Source organism: Zalophus californianus, chromosome 7, assembly GCF_009762305.2.
Source record: "Zalophus californianus isolate mZalCal1 chromosome 7, mZalCal1.pri.v2, whole genome shotgun sequence".
Classification (NCBI taxonomy): Eukaryota; Metazoa; Chordata; class Mammalia; order Carnivora; family Otariidae; genus Zalophus; species Zalophus californianus.
The window spans coordinates 136,585,861-136,602,515 of NC_045601.1; the positions used below are offsets into that span (position 1 = coordinate 136,585,861).

Here is a 16,655-nt window from a genome sequence, read left to right on the forward strand (position 1 = left end):
GGCTCAGCCGTTAAGTGTCTGCCTTCGGCTCAGGTCATGATTCCGGGGTCCTGGGATCGAGCCCCACATCGGGCTCCCTGCTCAGCAGGAAGCCTGCTTCTCTCTCTCACATTCCCCCTGCTTGTGTTCCCTCTCTCTGTCAAATAAATAAAAACTTAAAAAAAAAATTCAAGTTCAAACACTCCATCACTCCTCCCAAAGGTAACAAATTTAAGAAAGAAAATGGCAAAAATAAATTATTCAGACTACATCAAAATAAAAAGTTTCTGCACAAAGGAAAGAATCAACAAAACTAAAAGGCAACCTACTGAATATGAGAAGATAGTTGCAAATGACACATCCAATAAGGAATTGAACTCAACACCCAAAGACAAATAATCCAATTTAAAAATGGGCAGAAGACATTGAAAGACATTTCTCCAAAGACATCCAGATGGCCAACAGACACATGAAAAGATGCTCAACCATCAGTCATCATCAAGGTAATGCAAATCAAAATACAATGAGGTACCACCTCACACCTGTCAGAATGGCTAAAAATCAAGAAACAAGTGTTGGTGAGGATATGGAGAAAAAGGAACCTTCTTGCATAGCTGGTGGGAATGCAAACTCGTGCAACCACTGTGGAAAACAGTATGGAGGTTCCTCAAAAAATTAAAAATAGAACTACCCTACTATCCAGTAATCACACTAATGGTTATTTATCCCAAAAATATTAATTCAAAGGGATACATGCACCCCTAGGTTTACTGCAGTGTTATTTACAATAGCCAAATTTTGGAAGCAGCCCAAGTGTCCATCAACAGATGAATGGATAAAGAGAATATATACACAATGGAATATTACTCAGTCATAAAAAGGAATGAAATTCTGCCACTTCCAACAGTGTGGATAGAGCTAGAATGCTAAGCGACATAAGTCAGTTCAAGAAAGATGAATACCATATGATTTCACTCATATGTAGAATTTAAGAAACATGAGGAGCAAAGGAAAAGAGAGACAGACAAACCAATTAACAAACTCTTAACTCTAGAGAACAAACTGATGGTCCCCACCAGAGAGAAGGGGGAATGGGAATGAAAGATTATACTTATCATGATGAAATAAAATTAAATTTAAAAAGAAAGAAAATGGCATGTGATATATATGACATAGAAGAAAACAGGAATTCAATATAAGGCAAAACCACATTTCTGCTTTAATAAAGAATATAGGGCATCTTTCACATTTTGCAACTACTGGAATAAAAGTTTCAGTTGAAAACAATTCTTTGAACTATATCAGTTTTTAATACTTAAATACATTAGAAAGTACTTTAATTCATACAGACTATAAAGAGCTCGGCGACTCCAAGGTCAGTATTACGTGAACAGTGCCCTTCATATGCAAACGCGTTCTGGGGTTGTCATGTGTTTTTCCTCACTGAGAGATGTGATGCGGTCTGGTGGCAACTGGTCCTATTTTCTAATTTGATAGTGTCAGGAGTAAAAAGGGAAGTTCCTGGCACTCCTAAACAAGGACACAAAAATCAAACGAGCGCTTTGAGAGAAAAGGGGAACCGGTGGCACAGCGTCAGCACCGCCCACGGCACCACGTGCACGCTGCGTCAGTACGTCCCGTCAGCACGTACAGCACGTGAGCGGCCTCAGCGGAGGGGAGGGGCGGGGCAGACACGATCACGTGACTCTGGGGCGGGACGGCTAATGGTCTCCCGACTCCCTTTCGTGTGTACTTAGCTCTATAACTTATCCAGTAAGGGAGGCTTATCACTAGTAGAAGGCTTTTACCTGATAGCGTGCACACATTCAAAACAAGAACTCCATCTCAACCTACTGTCCCTTTGGCGCAAAAAGAAAAAAACTGCAGGGTGAGAGGACTCCCTGGATAAGAGGTAACCAGGTCGCCCGGCGACCAGGGGGCCACGCCACCCCTCCTTGCTACCTTCCACCTGGGAGCAATGATGCAGGGGCTTGTGGAACCTCAAAAACTATGTGTAAAAAGTGAACAGTGGGTTTACGTATTCTAACAGTAACTTTATTCCTAGGGAGTTTAAGAATATAATGAAATCACAAATTATGGACCCTGCTAGCACTGTCTTATTCTGGAGGCAAATGGGCAGCTCACAGGTTTCCAAGACAGGGTGGAGCTGTTTGCCAATTTGAGGGGCTGAAAAAATTGCTCCAGGAATCTTTCTAATTCTACCAAAGTACAGCTCCTTCCCTGAACCCAAGGGAGATGGAGATAGTAAGGAAATTCCTAACCTTTCCACACGTTCTTGGGCTGCGGCAGTGGGCACAGTAAATGAGGAGAGGCTGAGTGAGGAGGGCAGAAGGATTAGGCTACGGGATAACGATTTGTGAACGGGTAGCCATGTTTTCGAGATAGAAATTTTAAAAATCTACCTATCTACTATAACAATGGAGAATCTGAGATTAAGAATAAAGTAAATAAAACTAGGAGGATCAAAAACAAAATAAAAGCTCCAATAAATAAAATCAGTGAGAAGAACGTGGTCATAATTCAGCTTTTGTTTTTTTTTTCCTTTTCTGCACCTTCCTCCAACCCCCATAGTTTCTTGAAACCCTAACCACCAGATTCCTTCCCTTAGGAGTAGATATGATGTGAGTTATCTATACTCTCCAGGATGGATTTCAAATATATTATTTTACCTATTTTTCTAATGATCTTTTTCTAAGGTCATAAGTGCAGTAGTTATTAAACTTTGCTACAGTTACCCGCATATGTATTTCTCTCTCTCTTTCTACTTAAGGCTGTGACTGCTTTGAGAGCAGAGACCATTCTACATCATACCATTACTGCGCCTGGCTTACAAAAATCAGTCAATAACTCTGCTGAGTAAAACAGTCTACATACACTGAAGAACAGAACATGGACCTCTTTCTAAAAAGGACTGATTCAATGCTGGCTTTGGTACTCTCTGTGGATATTGGCCCAATATCCCTTCTGCCTTTCTTACTTGCTAACAGAGCCCTGAATTTGCTGGGAAGCGAATGCTGGGCTAAAAACTCCACTTTTCAGAGTCCTCTGCACCTCTGGAAAGCCATGAAACACAGCTCTGGCCAATGAGATGCAGGGTGACATTACTGGGTGGGGCTTCCAAGAAAGCTATTGTTCTGGTAGAAAAGGTACATATTCCGTAGACATAAGCCAGAAGCCAGTGGTCCTTTGCCCTTCCTTTCCCCTTCTTGTGTGGAACACAGATAAGGCTACAATGCCTGGAATGACAGAGTCATCTTGAGGTCATGAGGACAACGTGAACACACACTAAGGTTTGTCGAGCTGGGTGCCTGACAGCATTTTTGAGGTGCTATACCAGCCTCTGGACTTCTAATTAAAAGTGAGGAAAAGGAATCCATCATTTGATCATCACCATAGCTGCTGCTTACAGCAGAATGCAATCCTTGCCTTTTAAAGAATCAGTTGAAAGAGGATGAAGTTAGTGGACTTGAGTTAGTACTTTTCCCCAGTTAAGTCTCCACTCTTAACAGTAAAGGCAAAATGCAAAGAGTACGTTTGGCAAAACAGGGGCAAGGAAAATCCCATCTCATGGCAGGAGAGGAAGGAAAGCCGTGATCATGCAGAACAGGCCTCGTTCCACCCCCCACTGGTTTCCAGTGGCCGATTCGAGTCATTCAAATCGAGCAAAGTGCGTCTAACAAGAACCATGCCCAGTCTCATCTCCGTTTCAAGTGCCGTGGTGAAATCAAGTACCCACGAACATCTCCAAAAATGAGTTCTTTTGATTATTTGTTCTGGAGATTTTAATAGATGTAATACCTAGAATTCTGTCATCAAAAAAGTTCAGCGACTAAGTTACAGCTATATGGGATTCGTGAATCTCTGAAGGGAGATTTTTTTAAGCAGCCTTTCTCAAAATTATTTGTCCAAGGATCCTTTTCTTCCCAGAGCCACTCGAGGAACTAGTATTTCCCAAAAATGCTTTGAGAAACACTGAAGTCACAATGTCACGTGCCCCAAAACATGTGGCTACTGCCTCTCAAGGAGATTTTTGATCTGTCCTTTGTGGGTCTCTCATATTAAATGCAAAGATGTTTACTCAGATTGGACCCTGCAATGCATAAGTCGTAAATTGATGAGGAACCCCACCAGCCCTTGAATAATGGACAGAACCAGGCCATTTTTTACTCTCCCCAGGTACGAGTTCATGTTCGGTTATGCAGGCAATACCCACTTAAGTGAGACTTCCGAGAAGAAATGATTAAGAGTCATGCAAAGTACTCAAGAAAAAAAGAGGATTGAGTCACATGACACATTAGAAATACTGTGCTTATAATTTATTACATTGTAACAAATTATTTGACAGAATCTTAAGAATAACATATATTTGTATCCCTAGAACAAATGTTGAGTAGAACCCATTTAGGGAAATGTTTCATACATACTTTATTATCAACCACAGTGACTGAAACGAACTGAGACCGGGAATGATACTCATTTGATGAACATTGCTTGAACTTAAAGACTGGCCATCACTGAGATTAATATGGAACCATTTTCAATGACATTCCCAGGGGTTTTAGCGAGCGCCCCATGATCTGAATGAGCGCTCCAAGAAGCTAGCCTGCCACTCGGGTAGCAGGGACAGACTTCCTCACTCTACCCTCAACAGACAGGTGGAGCAACAGACTTGAGTTTTCAGATGTATTCCCCTGTGAGGATGGTCTACAGACCTATTCCTCCCACACCCTGCACAGACCATGGCGGTGCAGCCACACCGTGCCTTAGCTCTGCAAATGAAGGAATAATGTGTGCTTTAAAGCTCTTAAGAGCTTAAGGAGAGATGAAGCTCCTAAATCCATAGCCCATTAAGGACACTAATGTCTCTGTGAAGTCCCTGACAGGTCTGCTTAAGAGGATTACTAATGTTCCATCAAAAGAAGCCCAAACAGGAGGCCCAGAGAAAGCTTAGGAAACATGTCAGAGATTTCTTTAATTTTAGCACTCAACGGGGCACTGGTCTTAAGGCTTAAAAAGCCATCTGTGGAGCTATCAGGCAGCCCTTTCAATTTATTATTTATTTTACTTGTGTCTCTACTGACACAGAACTTACTACATGCTGGGCTCTGTTCTAAGAAGCACTTACTAATAGTAACTAATTTAATCCCCGTAATAGCCCTGCTCACAGGGCTGTTTCCTCAGCCATGTTTTACAGCTGACAAAACTGAGGCACACAGGGGTCACTTGGCTAGAAATTCCACCCTCCCTGAACCTTCCAGCTGGGTTGTCCCTGGTTCCCACTGCACCCATGGCACTGAATGTGGTCATACTAGCCCTCAGTCCTTTCCCGTCGGATCCTGACCTTCCCGAGGCCAGAGCCCCAGCTACTCCTCCCCGTGCCTCACGCACCACTAGTGCCCAACACATACTGGCTCCATGGATCAAAAAGGGGCAGGTGAGCACCTCTCGTTTGAAATCCTTGGGGCCACCTGGGTATGGAAATGCAGAATATTTTGAATTTTAGGAAGTTCAGTGCGTGCATTATACATGACCACCACGGACAGATCTGGGACAGCAGGCCGTAATAAAACCCATTGGCATTTCTATGGCTAAACTTACAAATGGCCATGCTAAATGAGTAAACAAACACTATAAACGCAGGTAACAACCAGAGACAGCCTCACAAGACTTCCGGTGAGGCTCTGCCATCAGGTAAGCTGTGAAGAAAAAAAGAAAAGCGCTTGGTGTTCAGAGCATTACGGATTTTGAATGGCAGGTAAGGATGGAGGGCCCATTTCCATGAAGGTCTCCCAGACAGCTCTGCAGACGTCAGGGCACCGTGTAACGTCAAGATGTCCCGTCCATGCTACGTCCCCATGACCACAATGAGAACCTGGAGGACACCTACTGGAGACCTGGGTCTGGAGTGGGCTCTTGGGGCATATGCACCTACTCGGGGAGACCAGAGAGGTGTGTGGGGTTAAGAAAACAGCCCTGGACTAAGGCATAGGAGAAAAGATTCAGAGGCAACTCTAGTCCCTCCGAGCCAGTTATTTTGGGAAAAGCACAAGACCAACTTGGCAAACATCCACAGGCTGGTAAAGGTGTAAAAAAAAAAAAAAAAATAGTTCCATGCTTCAGTGTTGGCTTATGTAGGATTTTGCAGCGTTGTCTGGTCCAAAAAAAAAGAAAAAAAAAATCCTCCCTCCTTTCATTTTTTCAAATGAAGTGACCTCCTGTTGTCCTCAACTGTGTGCTCCTCAAGGGCAGCCATCATGCTGTGACAAATAACCATAAACACGGTGGCTTAACAGAACACGAAGCTATTACAGCTATTATCTTATAGTTCTGGAAGGCCAGAAGTCCAAAATGTGTCTCACTGGGCTAAGAAGGTGTCAGCAGGGCTGCGCTCCTTCTGGAAGCCGTTGGGACAGACTGTTGCCCTGCCTGCTCCAGCTCCCACAGGCCGCCTGTGTTCCTTGGCTCGTGGTCCCTTCCTTCACCGTCAAACGGGAAATGGAAGGTGAAGATTTTCTCACCCCACATCACTCTGACCGGCTCTGGCCCTCCTACCTCCCTCTTTCACTTTTCAGGAGCTTTGTTTTTATAGCAGGCTCACCTGGATAATCTCCTCATCTCAAAATCTTAAGTTAATCACATCTGGCAAGTTCGCTGCCTTGCACTGTCACATATGCACAAGTTTTGGGAATTAGGATCAGGGCATATTTGGGGGGTGGGTGGGGAGGCAGTAGTGTCTACAAGAATATCTAAATTTCTTTTGCATCGCCAGCATCTAATGCAGCGCCAGGCACATAGCAGAGACTTAATAAATGTCGGCTCAGCTTTTATTCATATTACTTAAATGTCTCCAAGCATTAGTTCCCTCATCTATAAACAGAAATAAAAATACCTAATAGGAGCCTCACATGAAATAATGCATATGAAAGTGCTCTGATAACTATAAAGAACCCCCAAAATGAAGATCAGATCTCACTGACTACTAGTAGGAAATCCACACATCCATTTGTGAAAGAGCTAGTATATTAATAAGGAAAGACAGCAGGATGCTAAGAGCATTTGATGAAATTCAGTAAGGCATTATGGAAGAGAGTCAGTCGCCGGGGGATCTAAATCATGTTATTATGTGGCTTCGAGATAGTCCGGTTTGGGACAGTACGTAATTCAGTGCCCAAATTTAAGAGGGCACTATTAATGTTTACTCTGGGATGAAAGTATCAGCTAGGACTCTTGCAGGCAAACAAAACACATGGTCACCCCACATACTACACGGGGCTCGGGCGCCAGATTGCCTGCAGCCAAATCCAGATCCACGCTTAGAGCTTTGAGACCTGGGGCACATTATTTAACCCCTCTCTGTCTTGGTTTCCTCTTCTGTAAAAGAGGGATAACAGACCCCCCCGCCCTGCCAGTGCTGGTGTGAGGATCAGATGAGTGATTGCATATGGAGCATTCAGTAGAGCACCCAGAACACACTAGGAGGTCAGTAGAAGTTAGCGATCATTATACAGCAAAGCCAGCCATACTCTACATTCTCACAAATCCTCGGCACAGAACGCCTACTGTTTTCCCACAAGCCCAGCCAGAAGGCAAAGGGCTGGCATGGCTTAGCACCAGTAAACACATCTCCCGGACAGGTGACAATCTTTTCGTTGATACCTGCTCCCTCAGACCCCCATTTCTGCTTTCCCATCCCTGCCCTTGAGCTCACTGTGGAAGGCCGAGCTGCGGTGCCGGCCTGCACTCCTACAGTGCTTGGTCATGAAATATAGCCAAGCCCTTTGTTATTAGAGCAGGAGACAGGATGACTGGAAGATTAACTCCCTAAAGCAGCAGTCTCTGCAGTGAGTGCTGCTGTGTCCAGCTGATAGAGGGGGTGATATTTCCCTTCTAATTTTAAACTTCAGCACACTAAAATTATAATGTGCTCACGTCATTTTAAATGCAAGCTGCACAAACATGTTCCTGCATAGATTGCCTCTTGTCACCTTCTGTCCTAAACGAAACCCAAGTTATTATGTCTCAACAGAGAGATGTTACAAGTACAAACTCAACTGCTTTCTGCTGAGCTTGGAATAATGATAATGATTACACTATTTGTACAGATTATAAAAATATTAGCTACAGCAATTAATATTGATTCAGTGCACAGTATGTGCCAGGCATTGTTCGAAGCGCATCCTGGGCATGTAAGCTCCAACAAGTCTATGAAGTAGGGACTGTTATGATCCCCATTTACAGATGAGAAAAAGAAAGCACAGAGAGGCGAAGGGAAGGACGAAACTCCGGCAGTCTCACTTGACACTTCATACTCTTAAACGCAAACTCTGCTCCCTCTTGAGCAGGAAAGCAAACACCCCTCTTGCACGGCAGGAGCCATCCTGGGATACTGCATTACTGAAAAGAACAAGCCCTCCACTGGGCTGTGCGTTTGCTGTGCCCTCTGTGCCCAATGCCGGCATGTCCTTTGTCTGCCTGGCAAACTCCTACACATCCCGTACCACCCTGCTCTCTTCCAGCCCCCAGGATAGCACTGGGCACACCGTAGGCTCCCAAGCAAAAAGTGAGATTTCAGTGTGGCAGCTATTCAGCAACTGTTAAATTCTGTTAAGCACTGATGTTTAAACAGTATCAGCTAACAAAGGGATTCAAAGCAGGTTTTCTTTTCAGAGTAAGCTTCTCAGGTTAATTTAAGATATGACTTGAGTGACAAAGCTGTGACTGGCATTTACCTGAGATTACATTAGACATGATGATGACATGCACAGGGCTGCAACGCGTAGCTTCACACAAATAAACCCATGCATTTCAGGAGAGGTAGGGCTGTTGGTTTTCTTCAACTCCATTTACTAAAGCTACACGGACTCAGAAGCACCTGCCACCAGAACCATCCACTCTCTTCTAGTGCCACAAGCCCCACTCCCCACCCCCGGACACAGGGGAAGCTGGGTGTGAGGCTGCAGTGTGACACCTGAATTCCACCAGACACCTTACTTGTTAATGTTGCTGCCTTCTTTGAGTCGCTCTCCTGCAGCTCCTGTCTTGGACACTCTTTCACTACCCGCCAGGTCCACCAGGCTGACCTTACTGACCTTCTCTCCTGAGTTCTGGGTGCAGGGAACAAGAGAGAAACAACACACGTGAGTGCAAATGCACACGTCCATGCCGATGTCTGCACGGTAACTGAGGGCAGCTGGAGTACCCCTGCCCCCACAACAGGGCAGGGGAGGAGCTATGTGGACTCGCGATTTCATGGTCAAATTTATTTTTTTAATTTTTACTTTTTTAAAAGTTTTATTCATTCAAGTCATCTCTACACCCAACGTGGGGCTCAAACTCACGACCCCGAGATTAAGAGTCACATGCTCATCTACCTGGGTCAGCCAGGCGCCCCATCACAGTCAAATTTGAACTGGTGCGCGCTTGCTTTGTAGCTGGGGAGCAAGCCCACTCAGCTTTCCAGGATGCGGTCAGAGAGCCGGAGATTTTCTGTGCCTTTGAGGAAACACATGAGGATTCCTGCATATTCAGGTCAAATTCCTCTTCTTTTGAAAAAGTGTTCTTTAGGCTAAATGTTGTGGTTTCCTCCTTAATAGCCCTTAATGGCTGTGAGGTAGACTCCCATTGTTTTTAGGGGAATTTCGGGTGAAAGGATACATATTAAAAGCTGTATGGTGACATCATCATGCCGTTCAGGGAGTTTACACAAGAAACCCAATTTTTAAAAAAAGTTATATATAAAGGAAGACCTGATAAATTGAATGATTTAAGTAAAGTAGCTTATTTAGTAAGCACCAAAGCCAGCATAAAATTCTCAGCAACCGAATCCACCCATGAAACCCTTCACCCCTGCAGGATATTTGCGTTCTTTTCCTGCACTGAAGGCTCTCCCCAGGCCCTCACCCCAGACTGCAGGTCATAAAGCGTCTGTGTGATTACGATGTTGAACACAGCATGGGAGCGGCTGCTTTCCTCATTCATGTTAGTCGCAGCTACCGTCCGAGACTTATTTCCCTCAGACATCAATGACTCAATATCCTAGAGGCAAAGCAGAAGGAACACAGGATAAGCGCAAACACAGGAATGCAGTCCTGCCCACCAGGTGCACGGATTAATTACAAGCCCGGGGACGTGCTTGGCCCCGCCCTTCCGTAAGGACCCTCCCCGTCTGCCTTCCGCGGCGAAGGGGCTGAGCCTCCGCCTCTCTCACCGCCTTCTGGAATATGAAATGTTCCCCCCATTTTGGCCATCCCGCAATTGTCCCCTTTCTCTGTCTGGCGCCTCTTTTTTCCCTTTGCAAGTTCCTGGGGGAGAAAGGAGCTAATGTTTATGGAACACTCCAGATACTCACTATAAGGTAGTGACCTTATGTGACGGTAACTCTCTTGTGCTTAACGACTCTACAGAGCTACCCACGGCTTGTTTATGTCGCCGCCTCAGCAGGGAATGCTCCTTATTCATCTTTGAACACCTAGAACCCACGGGCTCTTACACATTAGATGCATGAACTTTATAATAAACAAGTATTCCCCTGATGTTACCCACAGAACACCGACGTTCACAGAGCTCAAGTAACTTTTCCCACATCTAGTAAGAGGCAGAGCGGGGATGCAAATCACAAGCTCTTACTAATAAGTGACAGGGTGAGATGAACACGGACCCTGACCACACTGAGCTGTGAACCACGCACCTGAGCAAAGGTGCTGACTTTTAGCACCTTGACGCCAGAGAGGTTTCCCTTCATTTCAGAATCTAGGTGCTTTTAAAGTGATGGCTGTACTGTTTCTCATTTGAGCGATACTAAAAATGTCTTCATCTAATTGGCTGGGGGGAGTTAGCTCACAGATTAATTTTCGTCATACTGAGTCAAGCGGACGGTGGGACAGCCACAAGCCGTCTAGGCAGAGCATGACTAGGCAGAGGACACCTTCACGCACCCGTGGGTCGGCATTCTCCAGCAACACAGAGCGGGCTGTTTTGGGGGGTTTCTGAAGCAGTGACAATAGAAGTAAGGCTAAAACATCAAGTCGGGATGTAAAAAGGCATACAAGTCAAGGAGCAGAAAAAGGAGACAGGTCCGTCAATGGAGAGAGGAGCGATTCAGAAAAATAGAATCAGAAGACTGAAAAGTAATGGAAATGAGCACAGAAGATCCTGTCAGCAGGAAGGGAATGAACGGATTACCCAACGCTGCTTACATGCGTCCAGGTTTCTCTAGAAGGACATCACTGACAACCTTGGGGAGAAGAGTTTCAACAAGGCGGCATGAAAGAAAATACTCAGCACTTCACACTGGTGAGCCTCTTGGCCGCACTGTCACGCCTTCACAACAAAGCATGTTGAAGCCCTTTCTTTCCGTGTAGGGTGTGTTGCTACCGGGTTTCTGAGACCACGCATGGTACCAATATGCTACAAAGCACTCACATAAAAATACACTCAACATTACCTACACATTTCAATTTACTGATTTTTTTTTTTTAATGACACTTACCTCAAAACTAGTGACAGCCAGCTGGGATAAACCGTCTACATATGGTCCCAAAACTTTATGCTCTCGAACTTTAAGAGACTGTCTATTCCTTTGGGAGGAAGGAAATAGGAATGAATGAATCAGACCAAACTGGGAAGCTTTTCTTTCTTTTTAGCTACTCAAAAACTAAGGTTGCAATTTTTTTAATGATCAAGAAATATTCTAAAAGCTACTTTATTTGGATTAGGAAAACAGCATTCCTTTTGAGGAATGTCTTTTATACTGATTTCTATTTTAAGTAACTTACTATTTAAAAAATTCTATCTCTACTCCTAAACTAAATAGCCAGCACACAGAATTTGAGGGTAAGCTAACTTGCTTGCTTTAGTCGATGAACTTCAGTTCTACACAGGAGGAAAAAAAAAAGGAAAGAAAACAAAGGAAAGAACATGCAGAATTAAATTTAACCTTAAGATTATTTCATACACAAGCACACTCCCAGTTTCAGTAAATCACGTCTAAAAGTTTTGATCAAGTAGTGAACAATATTAAAGTATTTTAATTTGCTTCTTTAAGGCTGAACTGATTTATGCTGCTTCTATGCTAACAATTTTATACAGAAAGTGATAGAGCAGGAAAGCAGTTGTTTGCAGTTACTGATATTTATGCTATATTTAGAATTGGCTCTGCTGGTGAAGACTTTAAGACTTTTTAAAAATTTTAAATGACCAACCTGGTTTGGGACCCATTTAAAGCTTATCAACACATAATTGAGATTAAAAGCAAATCTATATATATTATGAGTATATTGCATTTGTCACCTTTTCCATTGCATCAGATACTGATCCCCTTTCAAATCAAGTGTCGATGTTTGGCATCACTTAAGTGCAGAAAAACGGAACTAAGAATCACTGAGTGCTTCCCAAAGTCATGGCACTGTTCCCTAAGAACTTTTTAGTTATCCCATTTAATCTTACAGTAACCTACAAAGTAGGTTTTACTGCCTTTACTGATGAAGAATTCAATGTGACAACGAGCAATTCTGTGTACTCTAAATGGGGGCAGATCAAATGCACATCTTCAAGAGAGCTAGCGGGATGCACACGGCTCTGAGACTCTACTCACTTGCCTTGCGCAACCAGAGATTCTTGAATGCTATTCTGGAGCCAGAAAAAGTAACCTAGCACCGTATCAAGTGCTTGTGATGGTGTCTAACACAGGGCATTCTTGTACACTGCTGGTGGGCTGTGAACTGGTACGAGTCCTTTGAAAGACAATTAGGCAGGACCTCCTAACGCCAAAGATTCAGTGTCCTGTTGCCCACAAGTCCACCCCAGATGTATTCCCTAGGAACTCTTACATTTGCACACCCAGAAAACTGTGCAAGAATGCTCAGAGTAGCACTGAAGCAGTAAAAAGTGGAAACCACACAAGTGATAGTAGATGAGACAGACTATGGTATAATCATATAATGAAACACCAAGGAGCAGTAAAAGTGAACGCATTATTACTTCATGTATCAGAATGAATGAATCATTAAGAAGAAAACAGCAAGTCAACAAGGGACATATATGCTATGATGTCCCTTACACAAAGTTTAAAATTGTGCAAAATTCTGTGTAAACTCTAAGGAGGATGAAGATAATGAGAAATGTAAAATTCATCATTGTGGTTACCTTGGAGAAGGGTAGGGAATGGAATGGAATCCAAGAGAATCATAAAGGGGTTCAAAAATATTGGTCATGATTAAGCCAAATGGTAAGTAGGATGGTCAATTTTATTATTCTTTATATCTTACATGTATTATAAATGTTCTTTCATATGCAAATAGTTAATAACTTTAAAGTCAATATAAACATTTCCTATGATTGGTTCACTTCCTTATCACCTACAAGTCTGATCTTATGATGATACCCTTGATTACACAGCTGCTAAAAGCATTTAAAAATAATTCAGGATAACTGAATTGAATTTAGAGAATGAGCTCAATACTCCCCCCGCCTGCTGGAGACTTGGATCAAACACAGGATCAAAATACACCAAAGTATTAACAATGGTTATTTTTGAGTGGTGGGATTATAGGTCATTTTTATTTCTTCTTACACTTTGCCTATTTTCTAAATTTTCTATGAGTATGTATTTTTAAATCAGCAAAAAAATTTTTTTATGAATCAAACTCATCTGGTTTTTATCACCTAGTTTTTAAAAAATACCCATGCTTGGGATTCCCCTTGGGGCCACTGAATCATGGTCTCAATGGGTGGGGCTCAGGCCAGCGTATGCTTCAAAAGCCCCCCAACATGATTCCAGAGCACAGCCCAGGAAGAGAATGCTTGTCCAGGCTGGTTCCAGCACTTACCTCCAATGTAGAGCTGCTGCCTTCCAACATGAATTGGAGGACCACTGAGTCATTCTTAACTCAATTTTTATGAACAAGCCATGGTAGCAAAAATAATACCAACAGTAAAAACATCTTTTTAAATGGCATATGTAAGCAACTTCACACATGAATACAGGATGAACCATGTATACTGGGTATACCAGTAGGCTTTGAGAAGCAGATGATTTCTCAGTGAATGAACTGAAACCACAGTAGTGACCAAATAAATATATTCACTTGCAGTTTTAACTTAAGGATCATTTACAATTATTATTCCCATGACAAGCTTAATTTCAACCACTAACTTACCCTTTGGGGTCTAAAAGATCCCGAACTTTCTCATTATAAATTTCCATATAGGATACTTCGACTTTAAAGGTCTGTGACTCATTTTGCTCTAGAGAGATCCTTTTAAATAAAGCACAGCAGAGCCTTGGAATAAGGCCCAGCTGCTCAGCACTGCCCATCATGGAGAAAGATTTTCCCGAACCTGAAGAAGAGAAAGCAGAAAGGAAGGAGGACCACAGAGGGAGTGAAACATAATGCTTCCGCATGATGAGGTTTCTACATTTATCTGCCAGGGTCACAGAGCAGAAGCGGCAAACGCAGCCTCACGCCCATGCCCCTGGACAGCAAGACTACTATTCTTTCTGTAACGCTCACAACCTCCAGCTTGATGGAGGGACGCCTACAAATAGAACCACTATGAATATGTAATCTTGAAAAGTATGTATAGTGAATGTCAACTAAATACATTATTGAGTAACACAGACAGTACTTTACCCCCAAAATATTTTATGTTTGTGAAAATGCTTTGATACGTGTTCTCTTGTCTGAGTCTCGTAGCTGTCCTGTGATGGGGCCTCAGGCAGTATTAGTGGGACTTAGATTCTAACTTTCTTGCTGAAGCAGTGTTAACGGCTGAGCCCCTAGCGAACTTCTGCTCTGCATGTTCCAAGCACCTGCCCCACAGTCTCGGTTTAATAATCCATTAGCACTCCTGTGTCCCAGGGAAGGTCCTCCGCATAGGATGATACCAAGAGTTGTTCTACAGCTTTTTACTATAACCTTTATACTGAGAAACTGGTAATTATTTTTCTAGTTCAAATACAGGTTAAAACTATAATTTAGGAAAATGACATTTAATAGTTTGAAACTAGCTTTGCTCAATTACTCAATTATCAAAACTGTTGAATCTTCAAAAAGAGGGTTACTTTTGATCATCTAATTCAGCAAACCCCACAAAGTCAGAAGCATGTTTCCGACACTTCCCAGAGTGTTTTCTATTTCTAGACTTTAAGAAATGCATATTTAACGTCATTGGCTATAAATAAAAGCAGCTACTTACCTGTCTGTCCATACGCAAAAATACAAGCATTATACCCCTGAAAGGCTTTTTCAAGAATTCCTTCCCCAAGGCACTTGAAAACCACTTCTTGACCTAAAAACCAAAACAAAAAATAAAAAATTACAAAAGAAAAGAATGATTTTTCTTGATTATGTTTGGATTAATAACTGAGTCCCAGTTAGTAACAACATTCTCTCAATCCAAAGATGTTAAAAGTGTACTGTGTGCCTACTATGTGTAGGGCTATGTGTTAAGAGCTCAGTTCCTGGATCAGGTCATGATTCTACTCATTCTTTCCCTCTCAGACACTTCTCTAGGCATAAAAGTTTCCTTTTCATAAAAGTTTTCCTTTCCATAGTCAGTGGGCCATACAAAAGGATCGTTTAAATTCTGTTTAGCTTCTTCTCATGAGCTGGTATTAAAATACCATTAAACATAAATGGTCTTATCTCCCCATCTGGATTCTGAGTTTGCAATGAGCAGGAACGTTGTCAGACACATCTTGGTACATGTAAGCACCTAGCACAACGCTAAGTGCATGCCAAATGCTGAGAAACTGTTCACTGCTGGAGGAGGTGATGTGTGGAGCATAGGCACCTTTACCCTGGTTCCCATGCTGGGTTCAAGGACAAGTTCTCTTCTGTGAGCCTGTCTACAGCTCACGGCAGCTTGTGGGGGTCTTCGGTCATGTACTATATAGCCAGTAGCTTCTGGCTAAAGAGTAAAGCTGTGAAAATTTTTTTTTTTTTTAAGTAGGTTCCACACCCAATATGGGGCCCGAACCCACAATCCTGAGATCAAGACCTGAACGGAGATCAAGAGTTGGACAGCCAAACAACGGAGCCACGCAGGCGCCCCAGGTATAAAAATCTTTTTAAACAGTTAAGGTGGCATTTACTACCCTTTGAAATTTCTGACTTTCTAACATTCATTCCCCATCATTAAGAGAATTAAAATGGTATTCTCCTTCCTCTGTGTTCTCATAGCCCCCAACTTTCACAATTACGGTATTTGCCAAACCTACTGGTTTAAGTACCTCTTCCCGCCACTGGAATGAGAAGACCCTGATTGATGTCAGAGACTATAATCTGTTTATCTTGTAATCCTTGGGCCTGGCACAAAATGCTTAATAAATGTTGAAAAAATGAGTCCAATGAACTTTTTATTTTTTAATCTTACACGACAATTCCTTTTACATTTGGAAATAACGCAACATAACATAAGCTTTCAGGTGTACTGTTTCCTTTATGCAAAGCTGGACCTAATTCTGGCAGTCTCTTGTTACACTGGGACATGCGGCTGCACAGTGGGACTCTCAGAGATGTGTAAGTGCGAAACAAGTAATGTTTCCAACCATTAGGTTGGCAAAACATAAAACCGTGGCAACAATACAGCTGGACTGAGGAAATACAGGCATTTTCATAATCCACTGGGAAGAGAATAAATAATGCAGCCACTTG

General features: G+C 42.8%; 1 protein-coding gene across 7 annotated transcripts in view; it reads right to left on the reverse strand.

The window, feature by feature from the left end:
- The window catches only part of KIF13A (kinesin family member 13A), a 204,652-nt gene that overhangs the window by 70,471 nt on the left and 117,526 nt on the right, over positions 1–16,655 (reverse strand). For all 7 annotated transcript variants that reach the window (XM_027601410.2, XM_027601408.2, XM_027601412.2 and 4 more), the window contains exons 5-9: positions 15,196–15,288; positions 14,157–14,337; positions 11,489–11,576; positions 9,901–10,035; positions 8,992–9,104 (exon numbers count right to left, since the gene is read on the reverse strand). In XM_027601410.2, coding sequence (XP_027457211.1) covers positions 8,992–9,104; positions 9,901–10,035; positions 11,489–11,576; positions 14,157–14,337; positions 15,196–15,288 — 610 coding nt within the window. The remainder of the gene's footprint in view (positions 1–8,991; positions 9,105–9,900; positions 10,036–11,488; positions 11,577–14,156; positions 14,338–15,195; positions 15,289–16,655) is intronic.